At 46.7% G+C, this 22,885-nt stretch overlaps 1 protein-coding gene across 10 annotated transcripts in view; it reads right to left on the bottom strand.

Annotated features, from left to right (window-relative positions):
* gabrb4 (gamma-aminobutyric acid type A receptor subunit beta4) overlaps positions 1-22,885 on the bottom strand; it is a 62,660-nt gene that overhangs the window by 2,295 nt on the left and 37,480 nt on the right. For 6 of the 10 annotated variants that reach the window (XM_061803254.1, XM_061803253.1, XM_061803250.1 and 3 more), the window contains 5 exons: positions 14,588-14,655; positions 13,538-13,758; positions 5,196-5,278; positions 1,801-1,938; positions 312-464 (listed from right to left, as the gene is read on the bottom strand). In XM_061803254.1, coding sequence (XP_061659238.1) covers positions 312-464; positions 1,801-1,938; positions 5,196-5,278; positions 13,538-13,758; positions 14,588-14,635 — 643 coding nt within the window. In that variant the 5' untranslated portion in view covers positions 14,636-14,655. Of the gene's footprint in view, positions 1-311; positions 465-1,800; positions 1,939-5,195; positions 5,279-13,537; positions 13,759-14,587; positions 14,683-18,028; positions 18,045-22,885 lie in introns of those variants that run through there. The other 4 variants (XM_061803252.1, XM_061803249.1, XM_061803247.1 and 1 more) reach the window with 2 other exon arrangements.

Raw genomic sequence — 22,885 nt, 5'->3', positions numbered from 1 at the left:
TATTTTGAACATTCCCACCCACCCCCCTCCCCCCCCCCACATACCCTTATTGGGGAAAGGAACAATGAAAACGATAAGTCCAAAGAATGAACTGATAACACGGAACTAAAATATTATTCTCAAAAAAATGGAATTCAACCAAAAAGATAGCTTCTTTCATAAAAGTTGAGGATTAAAATGAGAAAATACAGTCAATAATACAAGTATCAGTATTATCTCTGTAAATACGCGCATGCTCTATTACCACTGCTACAACTACCACCGCAACAAAGACAGCAAAGAATTCATGTATACACGCATGTAATTCTTACCCAGGGCTACCCGCGCTGCAGACGCATCATAATTGATCCAGAAGGAGACCCAGGACAAAATGGTGATCAAGATGGAGGGCATATACGTCTGTAAGATGAAATATCCAATGTTCCTCTTAATCCTGAAACTCAGCGAAAGCCTTGGATAAGAACCTGTAAGCAGAAACAAGGCGTGGATACGATCGGTCGGGGAAGAGTGAAAATTCCAAAAGGGGAAAGCGCCAAGCGGGCCAAACTCTGCACAAACGGACAAACGGCTCCCCTGCACGTTTCTCCGTTTGTTCCGACGGAGCACTTCATTTCCCCAAAGCCTTCCAGGGACCAGTTCAATTCCAATTAAAGGTCGCAAACACGGCAGATTTTTCCGCAAGCGCCTTTCTCGGCAGGCCGCTCCAGCATTTCCCTCTGAGACTTGTCACGGAAAGCCGCCTGCTGTTTCCTTCTGGCCGGCTCGCTCGCTCTGTCCTCTAAACATTACGGAAAGGCCATTTCAAAAGGTGATTGCAGTGCACGGCTGCGCACAAAAGGACAAAATGCGGAGTTCCTAGTCCGTCATTTTAGTGGCTATTTTGCTGAGAAATGGCAAATAGTTGCGCCGCGAGGTTTCTTACGGTTCGATTGAAACAAGCAGGTGCGTAAAATGCTGACGCAAAAAGCAACATCATCTAACCGGCAGGCGCTTTCCCCTTCAGCCGTCTGGACTTGTTTTTCGTTTGCACACTCAAAAGTTGACTGTCAATATTGTTTAATCCAACGCTATTCTCCATCGGTAGTCAGATTGACTTTCTCTCCTCGGGAAAGCATCGCGTCACACCTGACGTACCCGAGCGAGTACATCCAAGATGGATTCTGGCCGTAAAAGTTCATTCGCTCAACTCAAACATGAGCCCGACATCTCATCTTTGCTTGTGACTCCTTTGGCGGTAACGACATGCCTTTCAGCTACTTGTAATATAATCAGTATCACGGAACGCCCAAAAATCCCAACGACATCACAAAGTCCCTAAAATCCTTGTTATTGCGCATCATTGGAGTTGTTCTTTTACCAATGAAAACCATACAGAAATCAAAATCCCCCCCCCCCCCCTTGTTTGCTAACAAGAGAGTAGAGAAAAAAGAAGCAAAGAAGCAGAGCGAGGAACCTCAGGCAGCTGGAGCAGCGTGGAATTAGCCGTATTTCTGCTTGAACACCCTTTTTTGAACTTTCAACTGATTGTACAAAGAAAAAAAAATAAAATAAAAAATAACATTGAAGGGAGCGACCGTAGCAACGTAGCGGCTGTAGACGTGGCCGACACGTTATCGCGCGCCTCGGCTTTGCTTTCAAAGTCTCCGTGGCGCGTTCAAGTGGGGCTACGTTCACACCTCGTCGGCAGCTTTTAGGCTCCAAAGGCTCTCCGTCGACTAAACTGCACTTCATCACTTTTGATCCCATTCGTATTACTTTTGACCGTGTTCATTCTGGAAACTTTGTTTTTGGCTTACTTACCTGTCGTAAAGCGTACTTCCTTGGAGACCAACTGGATGTCCACAATGGAGAATTGAGGCAACTCCAATTTGTCCACGCCGGTCACGGCGCTGTCGCCGCCTTGCCAGAAGAACACGATGTCGTCGGTGGTGTATCCGTCTGTCTCGCGGCCCGCCAAGAACACGGCAAAGAAAAAGACATCCGGTCAAGAAATAACCATGAAACGGGACGCGATGAATGACGCACGCAATCTGCTGGAAAGCCCTTCCCGTCCGAGGAGCTCTCTTGACTTTTGAAAAATGTGCGGCACGATGACTCCGTGACACACACTCGCTACTCCCACGCGAACCCAAACTCTTGAGCAAACATGTCTGATAGGGAATGAGAACAGACATTCTGGATCTGGCTACCACCCACACAGTTTTGCTGCCAGTCACCGCTGCTTACAAAACTCTTCTTGCACCTCGCGTGGCTCGGATAGCTGTGCCTTGATCGAAATTCACCGCATGGGAAGTCAACGTCAGTTGGGCAGCTGTGATCGCGAGCGAGCACACGCGCTACGCCTTTGTGGCTGCTACAAATGCAGCACTTTTAATTCCGAGCGTTCGGCCAATGAATTGGAGGGTGAACTGTGCCGCAGCACAGATTGCCTTCCGTGGGGGCAATATGCGTGCAATTGCCTCGCTTTCCCACAAAATCTGTCAAAAAGCAATCCATCCATTTCTCAGATCCGCTCATCCTCACGAGTTTTGCGGGACCGCTGTCATCGGGCACACCCTGAGCCGCTTGCCAGCCAATCGCAGGGCACACGGAGGCAGACGACAGTCACACTCGCAATCACACCCAGGGACAATTTCGAGTCTCCAATTCGTGCACAATATTTCCACTCGCTCTTTATTGTCTTGGTGAAACGAGCAACGCGCCGAATCAGAGTCATAACAAATGGTCGTGGGTTTTGAGGCGGAACGTTCCTGGAACTGGTTAAGAGTGTTGGGCCTCACAGTTCTCAGGATCAGGGTACGAATCCCGGCCCTGCCTGTGTGGAGTTTGCGTGTTTTCTCCAGGCTTTTCTCTGCTTTCCTTCCGTATCGCCCAAAAAAAATGTGCATTCATTGGCGACTAGGTGTGATTGCCTGTCTGTATGTACCCCGAGATTGGTTGGCGACCAGTTCAGGGTGCACAGTGCCCGATGACAGCTGAGATTGGTTCCAGCCCTCCTGCGAAACACGTGAGGATAAGTGGCTTCGAAAATGGATGGATGGATGGATGCGATCGTGAGTGCAATTCTAGTCTGTCTCTATGTGCCACGCGTTTGGATGGCGACCAGTTCAGGGCATAGCCAACTTCCTGCCCGACGATAGCTGGGATCGGCTCCAGCGCTCCCGCGAGCCTCGTGAGGATGAGCGCCTCAGAAAAGGGACGGACGGTTTTAGGTTTGTGGTTTTCCCCCAAATCAGCTCCTGGAGACCGGAAAGACTTTGGTTTTCAAATCGCCGGCCCGAATCCCACGCTCAGCTCTGTTTGCCCCGATTTGCGCGACATCCCTGCCTGCCTCGCGCCCGGCATGAATATTCATCAGCATGTGTCACTTGGCTATCCTGCACACTGCCACGTGGCAGCGTAATGGAAAGTGATGGCAGTTGTAGATCTATGTCAACGGGCCAATATGCCTTCGCTGCAGCGCAGTTTCCCAGCGAGCGCAGCCCATTTTACTCCAACGCCTCCCTTCTACCGCCCACACGTCCAGGAATTCACCGAGGGGGCAGAAGTCATCAGCATTGAATCGCCCTCCGGACGGAAGGTGCCTAACCAATCCAAGTGATAAGGGTGCACCGAAAATCCAATAAGCATGAATCAAAGATCCACATATTCCTGCAATGTTTGAATTCATGGCATATCGACACATTTTACACATGCCAAGGCTAAACACTCAACAAGTAGGACCGCAAATGTGCAGCGTATTGAGCAAGCAGAGTGATAAGTTGGATGGATGAATGGAAATGATCACACAATATGAATTTTCATTCCAACGGCAGCCTAGACGATGAACCTTCTCAAATGAGCCACCGGAATGCACGCAACTCAAAAGAAGCAACTGGAATTTGATCCGATCCAATCCAATTCAATATTCATATTGCATGATGCACAAAACTGTCAAAGTTGAGAGTAAATACATATCAAAAGCCTTGCGTGTCGCGTTGTCACTCGCCACTTTGTTGCGGTCGAGAGGTCGGCGTCATTGTGTGTGAGAACGCAAGCGTCTTGGTAGCGTACCTCCCCCGTGACACCATAGCCGAGTCTCGTTTGGTTCACGGTTCAGGGTTGCCTCGTAGTTATCGGCCCCTCGCTTCAGGATTTGTCGACTTTGGACTCATGGTTTTTTTTTTTTGTGCGTCTGCCTTCTTGGGAGTGCTCACCTGTGTATGACCTCTGCCAGAATTAAGCTACCCTTGAAAATGATGTCCCTGCCTCGGAGTTCTGCATCTGGGTCCGAACCCTTTGCCGCATGATGCTGGTGACAGACTCACTCACTCACTCACTCACTCACTCAAAATGCAGTGCCAATCACTGCTTAGCACAATTTTGCATCGACTCTAACCCTTGGATTGTCTCTCATTAGATTGCGCGGATGTCGCCAATGATGTCGGCGGTGAGTGGAAAGCTGGAAATCAGCGACCCGACACAATTTCGATTCTTACAATGAAACACTGACGTCACTGAAATAATCGACCACTTGCTCGTTTTTTCTTTTTCGTTTTCACCAAAAGTTTGTCAGGGATATGGCCAAGCCACTGCCCCGGGCGTACCATCTCTGACGTCTGTCACGCAGCTGCTAAATTAGACCTGGCATTTAAGTTGTGAATGTGTCGTCGGCATTTGCCAGTATTTTGCCTTTGCTTTACTGCATTTTGGGAAACTCCTCTACTGCGCGTAAGTCGCAGGCTTTGCGTAGAGCATTCACTTGTCACAGCACATCTGTCCCCGCATAGTCTTGTTACGTTTTGTTCACATGTCAAGTGTTGCCTCATAGTCATTGGACCTTGCTTCTGATTTTTTGGGATCCTGCCTGTAGCCTAGCACTTTTGTGCCTTTGCCTATTTTGCACTGCTTCTTGGCATATGGCCTCAGTTTGGAATAAAAGCACGCTTAACATCATGTCCTCGTCTCGGAGTCCTGCGTTTTGATACAGCCCAGCGCCGCTTGCTTGTGACAAAGGTCGTCACAAGTGAAAAGTACTTTAGTACATGTGGTGAGCGTATGGGCACAAACTCCAGACTAGTCGCCTGCAGATATGTAGTCGTCGGAGCAACCAAAAGAACTGAGATACCATGTCATGATTCATAATTTGAAGGTGATAATATCTATCGTGTTTGTTTCTGAAGATCTTGGTGAAAGCTATGTTGGCATTTACTTACAGCTTTCAATTTCCAAGGTGCAGTTCTGCTCATCAAGAGGATATCTCCTCAAGTCCATCATACAAGCAGCAGTGGTCGTTATTCTGGAGGAAAAGAACACAAAGAAAATGCGTACTGGGTTTCTTTAAAAATGAGATCAAAAGTAAAAAAAAAAAAAAAAACGGAGGAGGTCAGTGCCCCCCTCCAAATGTAACACGTGCATATAGTCAGTGAAGAAAATGAGTACTTGAACACTTTGCTATATTGCAAGTTCTCCCACTTGGAAATCATGGAGGGGCCTGAAAATTTCATCGTAGGTGCATGGCCACTCTGAGAGAGATCATCGAAAAAGAAAAATCCACAAATCACAATGTATGACTTTTTTTTTAAATGATTTATTTGTGTGATACAGCTGCAAATAAGTATTTGAACACCTGCCTACCAGCTAGAATTCTGACCCTCAAAGACCTGTTCGTCCGCCTTTAAAAGTCCAACTCCACTACATGTATTATCCCGGCTCAGATGCACCTGTGTGAGGTCTTTAGCTGCAAAGAAAAGACACCCGTCCACCCCATCCAATCCGTAAGACTCAAAACTCGGAACACGGCCGAGACCAAAGAGCTGTCCAAAGACACCAGAGACAAAATCGTACAACTCCACATGGATGGAAAGGGCTACGGAGAAATTCCCAACTAGCTTGGTGGGGGGGGGGGGGGGGGGGGGAGGTCCACTGTTGGAGCAATCATTAGAAAATTGAGGAAGCTAAACATGACGGTCCATCTCAATCGGAGTGGAGCCCCATGCAAAATAATCACCTCGTGGGGTCTCAAAGGTGAGGGAATATCAGCCCAAGAGTGCACGACAGGAGTTGGTCAATGACCTGAGAAGAGCTGGGACCACCGTTTCCGAGGTGACTGTCGGTAATACACTCAGACGTCACGGTTTGAAATCATGCACGGCACGGAAGGTTCCCCTGCTTAAACCAGCACATGTCAAGGCCTCCTCTTAAGTTTGCCATTTGGATGATCCAGAGGAGTCATGGGGGACGCTTTTGGGGTCAGATGAGACCAAAATGGAACTTTTTGGGTCATAATTCCCCTAACCGTGTTTGGAGGAAGACGAATGATGAGTTCCATCCCAAGAACACCATCCCGACAGTGAAGCATGCCACCACCGGGTGCATCGTGCTTTGGGGATGCTTTTCTGCACACGGGACAGGACGACTGCACTGTTATTAGGGAGAGGATGACCGCGGCCGTGTATTGTGAGATTTTGGGGAACAACCTCTTTCCCTCGGTCGGAGCATTGCAGATGGGTCGTGGCTGGGTCTTTCAACATGACAATGACTCGAAGAACGCAGCCAGGGAAACCAAGGAGTGGCTCTGTAAGACCCATATCAAGGTTCTGGCGTGGCCTAGCCTAGTCTCCAGACCTAAACCCAATGGAAAATGTTTGGAGGGAGCTGAAACTCCCGTGTTTCCTCAGCAACAGCCCAGAAACCTGTCTGATCTGGAGAAGATCTGTGTGGAGGGAGGAGTGGGCTAAAATCCCTCCTGCAGTGTGTGCAAACCTGGTGAACAACTACAGGAAACGGTTGACCTCTGTCATTGCAAACAAAGGTGACTTTTTTTTGTTTTTTTTTCTCAGGCGTTCAAATACTTATTTGCAGCTGTATCACACAAATACAATTGTTGGATTTTTCTTTTTGGATTATCTCACTCACAGTGGACATGCACCTACGATGAAAATTTCAGACCCCCCCCAGGATCTTTAAGTGGGAGAACTTGCAATATAGCAGGCTGTTCAAATACTTACTTCCTTGACTGTCATCTCCCAAGCACGAGCCGAGATGGATGGAATTATAAACAGTTGGAAATTGTAGTTTGCGTTCGCATAAAACCTTCAGGCTCTTGCTAGGAATGAAGAATACTGACTTGAATATTGAAATTTAATTTGGAATGAACAACATCTAAAAGGACTGCTAAGGACACTTTTCTCTGTGACAAAATGAGAAGACTTTTGTTTGTAGGACCTTTAACCAAGCAGTCCCGTACGTCCACGCCTTAGCCACGAACACGTCCTTGCAGTTTGAGATCGATGCAGCGCAACATTGACGACTGCCGTTGGGGGGGGCAGCAGGAGAAGCCTCGTAAACGACGTGTGTGCCATATCTGTTCTTCACAATGACATTGAGCTGCGTTCTGCTGCACAAGCATTCTGCCGCTCAGACCGCATTTGTTCCCACTGTGCTCTGCTACACCTCCCCGCTGCCTTCGCCGCACTCCTCCGCTGACTACGTCCAGCGGGGCGACACACTGCTAATACGCTGCGAGAGGAGCTAGCATCAGACCTAATTACATTTATCGGCGCGCTTGCTTGCCAATGACAAAGGTTGGAACCCGAGTGTGACAAAGCCACAGAGCACCCAGCTCAACACAAACGTATACCAAAGTCGTACAAAACACGTCAACTATTACGATTTAATAAAGAAAAGCAGAAATTTTAGTGAGCAAAACGATATTCTGCTCTTTAAGGAAACTACTCCTGGTAGCAAGTAGAGAAAGCCCGGCAGCAGCTTGGACTAATGGACAGAGAAAAATTCTTTACCCTTTCGGCATTGCCAACGAAAACCCACAATGACGACAGCTGTGCTTAAAAGTGACAGATAAGAAGTCAGGGAAGAGACAACACCAGGTAGGCACATGCAGATGCCGTCGACTGCTGAGGGTTTGGAATTTGGAGAGGTCCGTCGATGTGGGTCAACCAAGCTGGGACTCGCTCGAGATCCACAATGACGACAGCACAGTCGCTCGAGATCCACAATGACGACAGCTGTGCTTAAAAGTGACAGATAAGAAGTCAGGGAAGAGACAACACCAGGTAGGCACATGCAGATGCCGTCGACTGCTGAGGGTTTGGAATTTGGAGAGGTCCGTCGATGTGGGTCAACCAAGCTGGGACTCGCTCGAGATCCACAATGACGACAGCACAGTCGCTCGAGATCCACAATGACGACAGCTGTGCTTAAAAGTGACAGATAAGAAGTCAGGGAAGAGACAACACCAGGTAGGCACATGCAGATGCCGTCGACTGCTGAGGGTTTGGAATTTGGAGAGGTCCGTCGATGTGGGTCAACCAAGCTGGGACTCGCTCGAGATCCACAATGACGACAGCACAGTCGCTCGAGATCCACAATGACGACAGCTGTGCTTAAAAGTGACAGATAAGAAGTCAGGGAAGAGACAACACCAGGTAGGCACATGCAGATGCCGTCGACTGCTGAGGGTTTGGAATTTGGAGAGGTCCGTCGATGTGGGTCAACCACGCTGGGACTCGCTCGAGATCCACAATGACGACAGCTGTGCTTAAAAGTGACAGATAAGAAGTCAGGGAAGAGACAACACCAGGTAGGCACATGCAGATGCCGTCGACTGCTGAGGGTTTGGAATTTGGAGAGGTCCGTCGATGTGGGTCAACCACGCTGGGACTCGCTCGAGATAGATGGCAGCACTTTGGGAACTGAGGAGTCGAACATGCGTTTGTGGAGCTCGTGAGGCTGGTGTGCATTGCCAACGCGTTTTGACGAAAGCCTTCTCAACGCTTTCAAATCAACACGCGGACAAGTGAGAGAGTATTTGCATTCATCAATTCCATGGGTTTCCGGTCTGGAGGTCGACGCCGGACGAGGAGGACCGTGCCAGGTGCATGAGCAACACTTCTGACACCGACGCAGCTCACGGAGACAATAGCAGGAAATGTGTAGTCACCTCAAAAGAACTTCAATGAAAGTAAAAAACAAACAAACAAACAAACAAACAAAATGCCTCAATTGTCTTTCAATTTGGAAAATACAACAGGACGCTCAGTACCATTGCACCCGTGCCGGTTGTACTAGTGACATGAACTGCTCCTACCGGAATTCAATACGCTAGTAAACGTGTCACCGTCAGACAAATGAAAAATCCAAGTTGACATATGAAAATTTAAATCGGAAACAGAGTCGGAGTACGCCGCCGCGTTTAGCCGCTTCTCCAGTCCAATTGTTGGGGGTTTTTTTTTCCGTTCAAAAATGGCATACTTTAACCGGGATCGCTCACCCCCACAGCTGCCAAAGGCAGAACCCCGGTTGCTTTTGCGCTGCCGATGCTGTAAATCCCGATTGGCTGGCTAGCCAGGTAGCTCTCATCGTATGCCACACTGCGTCAAATATCCGTTTAGCTCTTGGACGCCGTGCCGACTGCGTCCAACGGTGCCGCGTGCACGTGCACAGAAACAAAGTCAAAATGCCATCGGCCATAAACAAGTCCTCATCACAGTGAAATATATATATATATATTTTTTATACTTGAGTAAATGTGGCTTGGCAGCAGTTGCATCGTTTTTCAGAGTAGAGTAAGCGGTATGTTATGCTTTGATTCATTGTGATTCAATGATCTGAAAAATCGGATCTGGCATTCATGTTTTTCGGGGGACTGGAATTGCTCCCCATTTGTGAATCAAACAAAAGTAAGGGGCAGTCATGTTGTTTTTCTGTCACCATCTAAGTGGCTACCTAAATAACAATATGTGAAAATAAAAAGGGAATAGATGTACGTGTCCTCAAGATCAAATAAGTCCAAGTTTAGTATTTTCATCGCAGTAATAAAATTGTACTATTTGATGTTGAGTTTATTTGCTTGTTTATAATGGACTCCTCCTAAATGGTTTTGTCCTGGTGGGAAATATTGTCCTGAGGACAGATCCAAGGTCTTGATGCAATGTGTTTTGTAACTAGTAAGGCAGAGCGATAATAGCAAACAAGCCCCTCTGCAGATGTTCAGAGGATGCGCTCACGCCAGAATCCCCATCAACAAGATTCCCGTTTCTGCGCGAGTGCAGCTAATCCCATTTCCTTCTGGCCCACATCCAATTTTCTCAGCCCATGATGGCACTTTTACGGCTCCAACGGAACCCCGCGTGGCCTGAGTGCCGGAGCCGGCCGGGAATGTTAATGTTAATGTTAGGACGTGATGGGTTTTGGTGCCGTTTTGTCAGGTTCCTGTTCCATTTTGTGCTCGCTTCATTTTAGGCACGGAATAAAACCGTAATTGCACTGGCATAAAGGCGAGATTTGCAAGTCTTACATTACACGGTTAACGATATGATCGACTTACGTACGGCACGAAGGATTCTCTGGCTACTGGACCATTCTGGTTGGTTTCTCATCTGAGGAGGCGTCATCACTTCATGCAGAAATTTCATTTGGACATCTCTAGCCGAAAACACAAGTCTTTATCCTCCAAGGCCAAGTCCAAACAGAAAGAAGTTCAAGTGTATTTGCGATTCTTTTTTTCTGAGCTGGAATACGATGATTAGGGTGGGGTTTTTTTTTTTGTTTTTTTTTTTTTTCGTTTTTTTGTTAAAGCGGGTCACCAGAGTGAAGAAACCGAAAACGCTGCCCACACGCTGGACAGCATACCAAGAGAAACACCAGATGGGTTTTGGGGGTCAGAGTGTCTGGTTTTTGGATTGTATCAGCCTTTGTCTGAGGGTTGTACTGGTTGTTTGAAGCAGAGTGGAATGCCGTGTCGGTTCAAAACCCTTGTAAAGTTCCCTAAATGACATTGCGTACCTCACTCTTGTTCTTCCACATCCATCTAGCTCCTTTTCCTTCTGGAACTAGACAGACTCATGACAAAGGAGCAGCTAATCAAGTAAGCACAGCTTTTGGGCTTTTTGCATCCACCCTTGCTCAGTGATGACTTGGCTTTCCCTTTGTCAGGTTCGAGAAGGGCCTGGACATTATTAAAGAGCAGCTGATGGCTGCAATCGAATTTGTTCACCCTTTCTGTTCCGTTATTCCTCCTAATAGCTGATTCTGTCACCGTGGTTGGATCCTCTGTTGGAACTTGGCAAAGTACAACCCTTTAGCCGAGTCCTCCTGTTCTGATTGTAAAACTGTCCCGTCTGACAAGATTCAAAGCCATTCATAGGCTAATCTCTTATAGTAATAATAATAATAATAAACTAATTCAGTTAACATTTATTAGTAATTGTCAAGTGTATGTGAAACTTTTCGGGTTTGGCCTTTGCTTGGGTATTGTTGTGCAGACCGAAACAGACTCTGGTTGTGAAACTGATAACCTTTTCCACAGTCCTCGTTGGGCAGAATTGTTTGCAATTTCAGAAGTAATCCATCTACTTTTACCTTAAGGCTTACATATTCTAGAAAGAGAGGACAGTCCAAATCAATGCCCTAAGAATGCACTGACATGGATGAATGAGCAAATTCAAAGGGATATATACAGTAAATGGAGTGGATGACGGCTCTGCCGTAAATCCCGCCGGCTAACGTACGGTACGCCCGGTTCCGATCTGTTAGGAGCATGCACCGTTTCCCCACCGCAATTATTTTAGCTCGGGTCAGATTTGACTTTGCAAGTATTTCCAAATGAACGTCAATTGTGAAAGATATTTCAAGATTGACTGCTACTATTTTTAAGTGATGGGATTCAGGAATCCGCTTCCATTTTCTTCAGATGCTGAAATCAAAACACTGTAAAAAGTCTTTAATTGGCTAAAAAAAAAAAAAAAACCTAAATAACTAACCCGAACCATATATACCCACATCAGGAAATTATGCACAGCACTTGTTTGGTAAACCAGGGGTTGTGGGTTCGTATCCCAAGGGGGCCTCCACTCCCTGCGAAGGGTTGCGTCAGGAAGGGCATCCGGCGTAAAAATTGCGCCAAACATATATCAGAGACGACACGCTAAAGGGACAAGCCGAAAGAAACTTTAGCAAATGATGTATTTACCCACATTTTTGTTTTCCTTTGACGCATGCTGCTGGACATTGCATTTCTACTGTGCTGCTGCATTTATAGCCTTCTAAAGCGTCGTGAAAGGAAAGTAGCCCAAACATTTTCCTATTTCAGCTCCTGCTTTGTCAGAACAAATTCAGTCATTCAGGGAGCCTGAGCACTGATTGATTGTCACGTTAATAATTCATCCCTTCGTGCCATCTAAACTTTGTCACTGCCATTTTTTTCATTGAACAGAACATATTTCCAGCTACATCCACTCCTGTGCACCACTTTACTTTAAAGAGTTACTTCTGAAGAAAAGCACCTGAATTAACTCGGATTTTGAATTTTTTTTTTTTTTTAATAAATAGACAAGCAACCTCAGACAGGAGAGTATTTGATTTCACATTTTCAAAGGGATCTTTTATACAGTATGTTCGTCTATGGATTTTTACTGCTTTCATTCTGGACATTTTGAATTTTTAAGCCTTTCTTGACTTATTCTCCTTCTACGCAGTCCATTATCTTCCCAAGTTCTGAACGTTCTGCTATTTGAGCGACATATAACGTTGAAGATAAATAATTCAGTTGCTGATTGTTCCCCTCGGAGGAGCAGCTCTGCACTGAAACGATAATAATCATTCCTCCAAAATGTTCAGTCCACTTTTACTGTTGTATGACTGGGTTCAACAGTTTGCAGCTGGTTTTGCCTTCATTGTTATCTGCCCTGCGACCGACTGGCGACCAGTTCAGGATCTCGTCTGCCTATCGCCCAAAGCTAGCTGGGATAGGCTCCGGCTTTCCCGCGACCCTTGTGAGAAGAAGCGGCTTGGATCACGTCATGACATGACATGACATGACATTTCCGCTTATGCCGTACACACGCCCAAAAACAAACTATATTAAGACGCAAGCTACAGCCAGAAGAACAGCCGTACAGTATTGTTAAATGAATGCTTTGCTCGCTGTGTCGATGGGAAATGAGCATTTTTTTTTTTTAAACATAGTTCCTCCCTCAAAAAGTTAACGTTATAGCTCAGCGGTCGGCAACCTTTGACACCGAAAGAGCCATTTGAACCCGGTTTCCACGGAAAAGAAAACACTGGGAGCCGCACATCTAAAATGAAGAAGAAAAAAAAAAAACTTCTACTACTTTACCGCAGCATGTTTCTCCATTGGCTTTGCCGGGCTTGAAAGTCGCTCAAAATAGACGACGTTTCAGCGGGTATACCCGCTTCCGCAGTGTGACGTCTATTTTGAGCGACGAAAAAATAATATCAAATAATTTAATTAATATTTTAATATTTCAAGATCACAATCTTCAAATTTAGAACTAAAATAATATAAAAACTAACACAAATAAAACGCACTTCAATTAAGTACAAAAATTTTTTTTTTAGTAATTTATTTTCCCAAGCCAATCAGAGCCGCATTATAAGGATGAAAGAGCCGCATGAGGCTCCGGAGCCGCGGGTTGCCGACTGCTGTTATAGCTCTTTGAAGAACAATCGGCGACCTACAGCACAGCATGTATTTTGCGTACCCTGTGGGAGACGTGACGATCACAGTGCTTTTTACCTCAGCCCGTACAAGACGGTGCCGTCGGGGTGCAGTCGGATCATCCGGTTTTTAACCGTCACTCCATGAAGAAAGGACTTCTTGTCATTAAGGAAGTAGGTGTCTGGGAGCCAAAGCTGGTCTGCCACCCGGTTATCCAGAGTCAAGTTGAGGTTCAGCTCACCATAGGCCAAACGCTTATCTCGCCAACTCTGCTGGAAATACATTGTGATGGTGTAGTCCTGCAAAGGGAGAAAAGAGGCTTTTTGTGGCCGCTTTCTTCGTCCAAACTACGACTTTTTCCCCTCCGATGCAATCGCAGACTTTTCGGCCACGCCTCCGCGCGCCCCTGAAAGATTATTTTCTGCATCGCGGACATTTCATTCTTCTCGATGAGTCCCTCGAGTTTGGGAAAGAGTGAAGAAAAAAAAAGTCAGCCGAGCAGGGAGATGTTTGTCTCGCCCGGGAACCGTCAGACGCTCGGGGCGTTGCGAGCAGCCGCGTTGTCATGGCGAAGCAGCGTCAACAATAGTCGGTCGGCTGTTGTCGGTCACTGAACGGAGCGAACGGTGCAGGCAGCATCTCTTTGCGGACGTGCTGCTCGATTGTCTGGCCCGCAACCAACGAGCAATGTTGTAATTTGTCGTTTAAAAAGCAACAAATAACTTGCGCTCAATCTCCTGGAATGTTTCTGACACACCTCGTATGCGGTTCTTCAAGAAGAAACGGCAGAAGTAGTAGTCGTGGCTGAGGAAAACCGATGGTTTGGTGGGTCCGAGGCATCATTTATACTTTATAGACTGTACTCCAGATTCCCCTTCGGTCGTTAAAAGTATCCACATAAGCTGACCCGTTGCTATCTCAGCGTGCTCATTAATACAGCATGGGTGATGTGCAGTGTTTGCATCGCCACTTTAAATACTTCCCGATATACTTTTGACTTCATACTCACACGATACAGTGTGGACTACAAAGTGTCATCTCGTTAAAAATGTCAATTTGACACTTGTCCAACTCGAGTCCTTTTGAAATGTTTCATAAATGTCCCCGTTGGCACATTGTGAGACTCACCATGTTTACTTCAGAGATGGAATCGATGCTTGCAATGTTGATGCTCATCCCGACAATGACGGGAGCACCTGACCAAACAAAGGAGAAATACATCACTGAAAAAAAAAAAAGATACAAAATAAATCAAATGTGCATTGCAAAGTTGGCATATTTCAACCTAGTTGATGGAGCAATAAAATAATCTACCTTATCGTCTCCGTCTCTCGTGTGCATTTATCCTTCATTATTTCTGCTCTTAATTGAGCAATACTAATCATTTTTTTTCCATATGGCTCATAAACATATTCTATAGTTTTAGCTAAATAAAAATGAGGTGTTGACATGCACTGTTCCATTTAATGCAGCTACATAAAAACATGCATGGTAATGACACACGATGCGCTAATTCAAAGGTTACTCTTGTGTACTTGTGATCTGTTGTGACAGTGACAAAAGAAATCAGTTGTTTTTGCTGAGAGAGAAAAATGCGACGCCGTTGCTCACGAAACAACCGTGAAAAGGCGCGGTCACCCATGCTAAAACGTACGCTAGAAAATCCATGTAAAAGCAACAGCCAGAACAAACTGCCTCATTCACACGAGAGTGCGGTACATCTCGTAAACACGTATGCACGGCAAGTTGCTTCCATGTGCGAAAAAACACTTAAGCCCGTCTTAAATATTCAGACATACTTGCTTTACAAGAAGGATCCATTCAAAGTGAGCCTCCAATGAAAGGCCAGCGATCAACCGGAGCTGTCTTTTATGAGAAATCAGCATCGATATGGGGAAAACCCGTTTTCCCCGACTATTTCACGAGGCGGTGAAAGGCCAAAAGTTTCTATTCAATGCTAGAAACTGTGCGCATTGGTTTAAAAAAAAAAAAAAGAACCCCCTCAACTCCAAAAAAAGGAAATCAGTTCAAAGCGGAGGCTGAAGTGGTTAACTTGTCTGAAAAGGAGGTCGCCGCAACCTTCTACCCTAAATGCGAGGTGGCCCCCGACCAGCTTCAGAGCCTGAAACCTGCTCTTCTGATGGACGGGTGGCACTGAGGCACTGAGTGAGAAGAATCAGAATCGGCCTTATTGGCCAAATGTGGAAAAACACACGAGGAATCGGTGCTGACATTCAGAACATGGAACAACAACAAAGTAACGAGCTGCTGTGTAACCTGAAAAAAAGGAAAAAAAAATCTGTTCATATGAGCAAAATGCAAACAGTCTACAACACAGGCTTCGAGTGATGTCAGAATATGAAAAAACTTTGTCCCAAGATGCGTTAATGGGAGCCCTCATTTTAACTTGAATTAGCGCAAGTTGTAAAATGCTCCGGTAACCACACAAGACGTGTTGTCTCGCGTCCTTATAACCCTCTTTTCTCCAGCGATCCCTGTCCTCCCATTTCGAAATGCCCTGAAGCACAGTCGCGTTCTCTGACCCATCCCTTTGCAAAACTGGAAGGGGAAAGTCGGGCCGTTTTCCATTGCACTTTGACAAAGCAAACTGGAACCGCTTTCCCCGGGGATGTCAAAGTACATTCGTTCGCTAGGTGAAGAGGAAGCGGGAAAGAAAAGTGTCGCTCTCCGCATAGTTTGAAAAGCGCCGTTTAGTGAAACCGAGCCTCGCTTTGTTACGACAGCTTTTTCAAAAGAAATCGGCTGGAGCTTTGCTTGTGGCCCGCACATTGCCTTATTCTGAACGTCATCAAATACGGACCCAAAGTACTGTTTTAGTAAATAGCTGCTATCGTGAGGAAATGTTGACTTCTTTCAGATGCAAAGGCAGACAATCAGTCCACGCAACTAGCCAAATGCCATATATTATAAAGAAGGAAAAAAAATATATCATTTTAGCCTGTAGCGATTGCAGTCAGCTCACACAAATTCAAATGGAACCATAGAATACACACACACACGCACACACACACACACAATTGAAGCCGCAAGTTTGCATCCACTGTGGAAAAAACACATTTCCCTTTTGTCTCACTGTCCAAAGTCAAATCGGACTTAAACCACTCCAGTTTCAGGTCAGTCAGGATCAGCAAAATTATTTCATTTGATTAAATGCCACCAAAATGAGAGGGGGGATTTCTTGGAGATTTGTAGTTTCTTGAAGATCGCAAACGGCATCGTGTCTTGAAAGAAGACGGGGAAGGCCAGACGATGAGGTCATGCTTTTGTAAGATCCTCATTGGTTAACTGACAACAGGGGAGCTAATTCATGCATACCTGGGGATGTGTTCAAGGCCACACTTCAAACAAAAAAAAAATCAAGACAAATCAGAGAAAGAATTGTCAAGCTCCACATGGCCACTCACTGAGAATGAAGCCGTTACCCCAAAAGAAATGAAATTATTTGAACAAAAATCCAGATTACAGTTTCCAAAAAATAAAGGCAATTTATTAACTTCTGGAGACATGTCCTGTGATGAAACCAAAGTGGAGCCGTCTGGCCATAAGGACCGATGTTACATCTGGACGGAAAAGTAGCTTGTAGCTTGTAGACCCGAGAACACCGTCCCAACTGTGAAGCATGGAGGCGGCAGCATCATGGTGTGTGTCTGTTTTACCGAATCAAGAAGTGGAGCCCTTCATAAAACGGGCAGGACCCCGAAGAAATAAACATTACAGGGAGCTATTAAGGCAACAGCCAGAAAGCGCCATTGGGTCTCCCAAACGGACGACGACTCGGAGAATCCCGTGCGAACTTCAGCGGCAGATCTGAAAAGGAGTGCGCGAGCAAGGCAACCGACAAAGCTGACCCGAGCCCAGCAGTTCCGTCGGGAGGAATGGGCCGGGATTCCGGCAAAGCGCTGTCAGAACCTTTACGGAAGGGATCTCAAACCCTTCGAGCCAAGTCGTGCACTTTAACGGAAAAAGCTACCCCGTGCTGAGGAAATGTACTTGAGCTTTTGACCTTGTGGAAACGGAACTCCAATACTCTGCGCGAGTGCTGCATATTTGTGCGTATCTGTTGCCAATGACTCACAGCTCGTCTCCTTGAGGTCGGGACTCCCATCATGTCACACGATACGTTCCCTCGCTGTCACTATCTTTGCTGAGGTGATTGATATTAAATCATGACAGATTTCTTTCCGAGGCAAAACAGCCTCAAACAAATGTTGGCTGCAAAGAAAGCGAAGAGTAAATGGAAATGCCGGTAGGATGACAATGTTGCTTGGAGACTTCATCAAAGAGGATTTCCCAAGGTGCTTGCCGAAATCGATTTACATTTGCTTCATCAATCACTTTGATTAGGGACCAATGATGTTTGCTTCGTCTGTTACCTTGATATTGTCATCACCACAATTGCCATAACCGCAAGGGATCAATTGAAAGCCACATGGCCAAGATCAAATTCGCTCTCAATACAAAATGGAATGCGAGTACTTTCGCTCCGAGGACAGTCGGAATATGCTGCAATAAGCGCAACTGTCGCTCGTCATCCGATTTGGACTGTACCTGATCTTTCCAAGTGTGATCCATTGCCGGATCCAAAGCGTCAATAAAGTGGCAGATGCGGGAATGGAATCTGATTGGAACGCAGCAGACTTTAGTGGACACGCCAAGGCGGCAGGGGGTTAACAATGTTGATTCAAGCCTCGCGTAACACGCTAAGTCTGCCATTCGGGTAATTGCGGAGCCGTCGAGGGAGTCGAGCGCTCGTCTGCCAGCGAACGTTTGAGAGGAGGTTTGTGTGAATCCTTCATCGCGCGGCCAACGTTCCCGCAGACGTCGCGAAACAAGACGCCAAAAAGCGCGCAGAATCAAAGCGACCAACTGTTAGCGTTTATTTTGCTTTGGATTAAACAATTTCCACTATCAAAGAGCAATGAGTTTACCAAAAAAAAAAACAAAAAAAATGCTTACGCTTTATGATCCCCCACACGTGATATTCTTCTCATTCTCATTCTTATTTTATTTCCTGCTTTTTCATGGGTACTTGATGAAAGATGACGCGGAGTCACATGCAAACTGAGATTCTGGCCAGAATGAAAGGCTCACAGCGCATCTCAAGCGAACTTTTTTGATTTGGCGACATTCAAATCTAAATATGGAGCAATTGCCGTCAGCAAAGAGATTAGCGGAATTTTAAGGGGAGAGGCGTCTGCCTGCAAATGGTAAACGTAACCATCAATGGTCGACGGTGTCGTGGTACGCATGCACGACTTTGCCGCGGGCGCGGGCTCGATTCCCGCTCGGTGACGTCGTTCACATCCGACCGGCGGCCAATTCAGAGCGTACTCTGGCTTTTGCCCGAAGCGAGCTGGGATAGGCTGCAGCTCTCCCGTGAGCCTTGTGAGGATAGGGATCTCGGATGGACGGGATTCATCGAATGCTTTCCTGCCTGTCACCGGGCTCACATTTTATGCAAATGCTCATTTGAACATTCGCTGAGTAGGACTTTTTTTTTTTTTTTTTTTTAAGATTTTTTTAGATTTCAAAATGAGAAAAGTCTCTTTGTACACGTTTTTGTTTGCGGTAAAGTCTACTGACAACAAAATAAATACAATTGCTGGACAGCAAAGAAAACACCACGCCGCCGTCTCTTATAAAAAAAAAAAAAAAAAAAAAAAGAGAGAAAAATAACCCTCTGAAAATAAAGCTATTGCCTAGCAACAGAGGGCTCCATAGCAACTGTGCAGCGTTTTCATTTTCCCCACTGTGTTACACGAGAAGCATGATTTATCCAGTCGAGTGTGTTTGCACTCTTGAAATCCTCAAGAATTGAACAAATACAACAAGATGTTGCGCCAACTTCTTCCCCCCACATTTAATACAGTATTTCACATCAATTATTTCTGCCTCGGCGAAGAGAAGCAAGACAAGGGTGGCAGCGAAGCAATCTCAGCTCACACGGCTGATTGCGATGCAGCAAAGGTTTGAAATCAACAGCTTCTTTTGGACCACAATTTGGGCTCATGTGGATCCATAAAATTCCTCAAAGGTCAAGTGTCATCCCCATAAACATTTCTAAAAGAGATGGTGAAATGAAAAATACAGACAATAACATTATTCACTTGAATGTCCCCACGAAATAATAATTCTGAGCGCAGAGCAAAGTTGCGGAGGTCTCATTCGACATCCAAGCGGTCGCCCATATTGACTGCATTTACTGTCCGTGACGCCATTGAAAACACGCTGCGGGAGACCCACACGGAAGCTCTTTTCGAACAAGAGAAAGTCTCACGCACGATCCTGTCAAGTGTCCGGGGCAATATTATCCTATCCTTCTGAGCCATTTTTTTAGATTATATACGGATCACTTCTAACTAACAACAGACTCCCCGACAGTATGACAGCGTGTAGCGTACTGAGCCGCGAGCCATCTCGACACCGTAAAGCGGCCCGGCTCGACGCCGAAGATGAGCCACCCCGGCTGAAGCTGTGAGCGTGAGCTAACCCGGGACCAGCGGAGGCTGCCGCGTCGTGCCTCGCGGAAGAGCACGGCTTCGGCCAGGCTGGCTCACATATTCTGCAGCGGCGGCAGAGAGTATGCATGAGACAGCCTGGCCGAAGCCGTGCTCGTCCGCGAGGCACGACGCGGCAGCCTCCGCTGGTCCCGGGTTAGCTCACGCTCACAGCTTCAGCCGGGGTGGCTCATCTTCGGCGTCGAGCCACCCCGGGTGAAGCTGTGAGCGTGAGCTAACCCGGGACCAGCGGAGGCTGCCGCGTCGTGCCTCGCGGAAGAGCACGGCTTCGGCCAGGCTGGCTCACATATTCTGCAGCGGCGGCAGAGAGTATGCATGAGACAGCCTGGCCGAAGCCGTGCTCGTCCGCGAGGCACGACGCGGCAGCCTTCGCGGGCGAGCCCGATGCGGAAGCCGTCCGACGCGCACGTCGACACATTTAGCACCCCTGTCATACGTACGCGGATCTATATGAGAGACAGCTACCTGTCATTTGGAACCCACGAAGCTCTCGCCCTCTGCATCCGTGCAATCCGTTTTTCACGACGAAGCGGGTCTCTTGCAAACTTCTGAAGGGTAAATCCATCCTCCCGAGTGTTCAAGCAATGTCCGGCAATGCAACGAGCCAGCATTTTGGCTAACACGAAGGAACAACGAGCTACCTTCCCGGAGGTTGAACTAATGGAAACAAATGAGTCCACTTGAGGGCGGCCCTCCCATTTCCTGCTTCTTCTCAAAAATAAATCCCTCGAGAGGATTTTCATGGCGGGAGTTACAAAAAGCCACATACGTCAAAATCATCTTTTGCGGTGGAAAAAAAAAAAAAAACGAAAAACGCACGGGTCCATGTCAGCTGCCGTTTTTTTTTTTTTTTTTTTCATTAATAACATACTAAAAATCATGCATTTCATGACAGTGGCACTTTAAAACAAATGCTTTCAGGAGTAAGTTGCAAAGTAATCCAATGAACATGAATGTAATCGTCCACCCAACTCTAACTTTCAAAGTCACTCAGTCGCACCCGTTGTCAAAAAGCCTGTTCTCGAGCGAGGGCCGCTTTTTGGTCAAACAGGGTGGGCTCCAGGGCTCTGACACAGGACCCTTCCTCTTCAAAATCGCCACGCTTCCCCTCGCGAGTTCATCCGCCAGCGTGGACCTTTCAGTTCTATGCAGACGACAGCCACCTTTATTTTTGGTGTCGCCAAGAAGGTTGGACAGCGGCGACTTGGGGGTTATCTGGTTCCAAATCTGCATCCATTATTGTTTATCACAACCAAGTACGGAAGGCCCACAGACATCTTGGTGCCAGGAAGGGGGAAGGATGCGGCACAGGTGATGTGAAAGATGAAAGCGGCTCGGCCGGACAGGGGAGGGGGAACCGTCCGGAAGGATTTAAGAACCGGAGAGGGGACTTCTTTTTTTTGCCGGCGACCGGACGGATTGCTCGAAGCTGTGACACCTCTTAGTAAAACAATTAGTCCGAACTTCAGTCTCTGAGAGTGCTTTTTCCAGTTGCTACCGGGACTCAAGAGGAAAATACACTGTAAAAAAAAAAAAAAGGATATATATATATATATATATATACACACACACACACATCCTCTACATGTAGCCTCGCATGAAATATGTAGACATCACGTCAGTTTCAGAGCCACAAAGCGCCATATCGCGCTCGAGAAGGCTTTGTCATTTGGCCTCAAAGTTGAAGTCGGAGGCCAGATATTGGAAGACGCAGCTCACGCGTGCCCACAGCTCTCCAAAATGGCATCCCGTATGCGTTGGCAACTTTAAGAAAGTCTTCTTTCCTGCACAAAGGATGAAATGTCTTTGGGGATGCTGTTCCATATTTTGGTGCATACGGAAGTGCCCAATGTTACGTTTTGCACCATCGACGACTATAAAGTACAGAACATCACAATGGAGTCACGTGTGGTAATAAAAGATTCAAATCAGGCTGTTCTTGCTTTTAACTTGATTAATAGATAACTTGATGGTCCCTCAGTCAAGCCGGGATACAAATCGGAGAGTTGTATTACCGTCACGTCCCAGAAACAATGTTTTCATATCAACATTTGCAGTGCAGCGTAACGCGATGGCTTCAGGCAACACAGCCTAATAAAGATAGTAACGAACTACAATGACTTCCACATACTTGGAAGAATACGCAGTGTCGCTGCTGTCTAGCTCATGTACGTGATGATGACTCCCTAGAATTGGATTGGAGCATAATGTACGAGGCCATTATTGAACATTTTGATCAAACTGACGGGATGTTGATTTTCTAGGTCCTCTAAACGTAAGCAAATGTCTACTAAATATCAAAACGCCAACCATATTCCGTACATGACGATTGGACTGGGACCAACGATTCACCAAACACAACACTTTAAATGACGATGACCTTTTTTTTTTTTTTCTTTTCTATTCATTCATATTGCAATGGAACGGGTGGCACGGTGGAGCAGCGGTAAGGCGTTGGCCGCACAGTTCCGAGGACCCGGGTTCGATCACGGCTGCTACGCCTGTGCGGAGTTTGCACGTTCTCCTCGTGCCTGCGTGGGTTTTCTCCGGGCACCTCGAGTGAGCGGGAATCGATCCCACGCTACCCGCACCTGAGGTAGGCGTGCGTAGCACTACACCATCAGTGACCCATCCCAAAAACAACAACACCAACACAATTGGGGACTCTCAATTGCCCAGTCGGCCTACGATTGTGAGTCCGACTTTTTTTTTTTTTTTTTGTCTGCATGTGCCCTACGATTGCCCGGCGACCAGTTCAGGGCGCGCCCTGCCTCCCGGCCGACCACACCTGCATTCCCGTGAACCATTGTGAGGATAGGCGGCTAAGAAAATGGATGGCTGTAATGGAATGAACGATTATACTGGTGTTTGTACTTTTCATTCCCAT

Source organism: Syngnathoides biaculeatus, chromosome 18 (genome assembly GCF_019802595.1).
Source record: "Syngnathoides biaculeatus isolate LvHL_M chromosome 18, ASM1980259v1, whole genome shotgun sequence".
NCBI classification, from domain to species: domain Eukaryota; kingdom Metazoa; phylum Chordata; class Actinopteri; order Syngnathiformes; family Syngnathidae; genus Syngnathoides; species Syngnathoides biaculeatus.
Note: the sequence above shows the minus strand (reverse complement) of the source record. Positions and strands in the feature narration are given on the sequence as shown.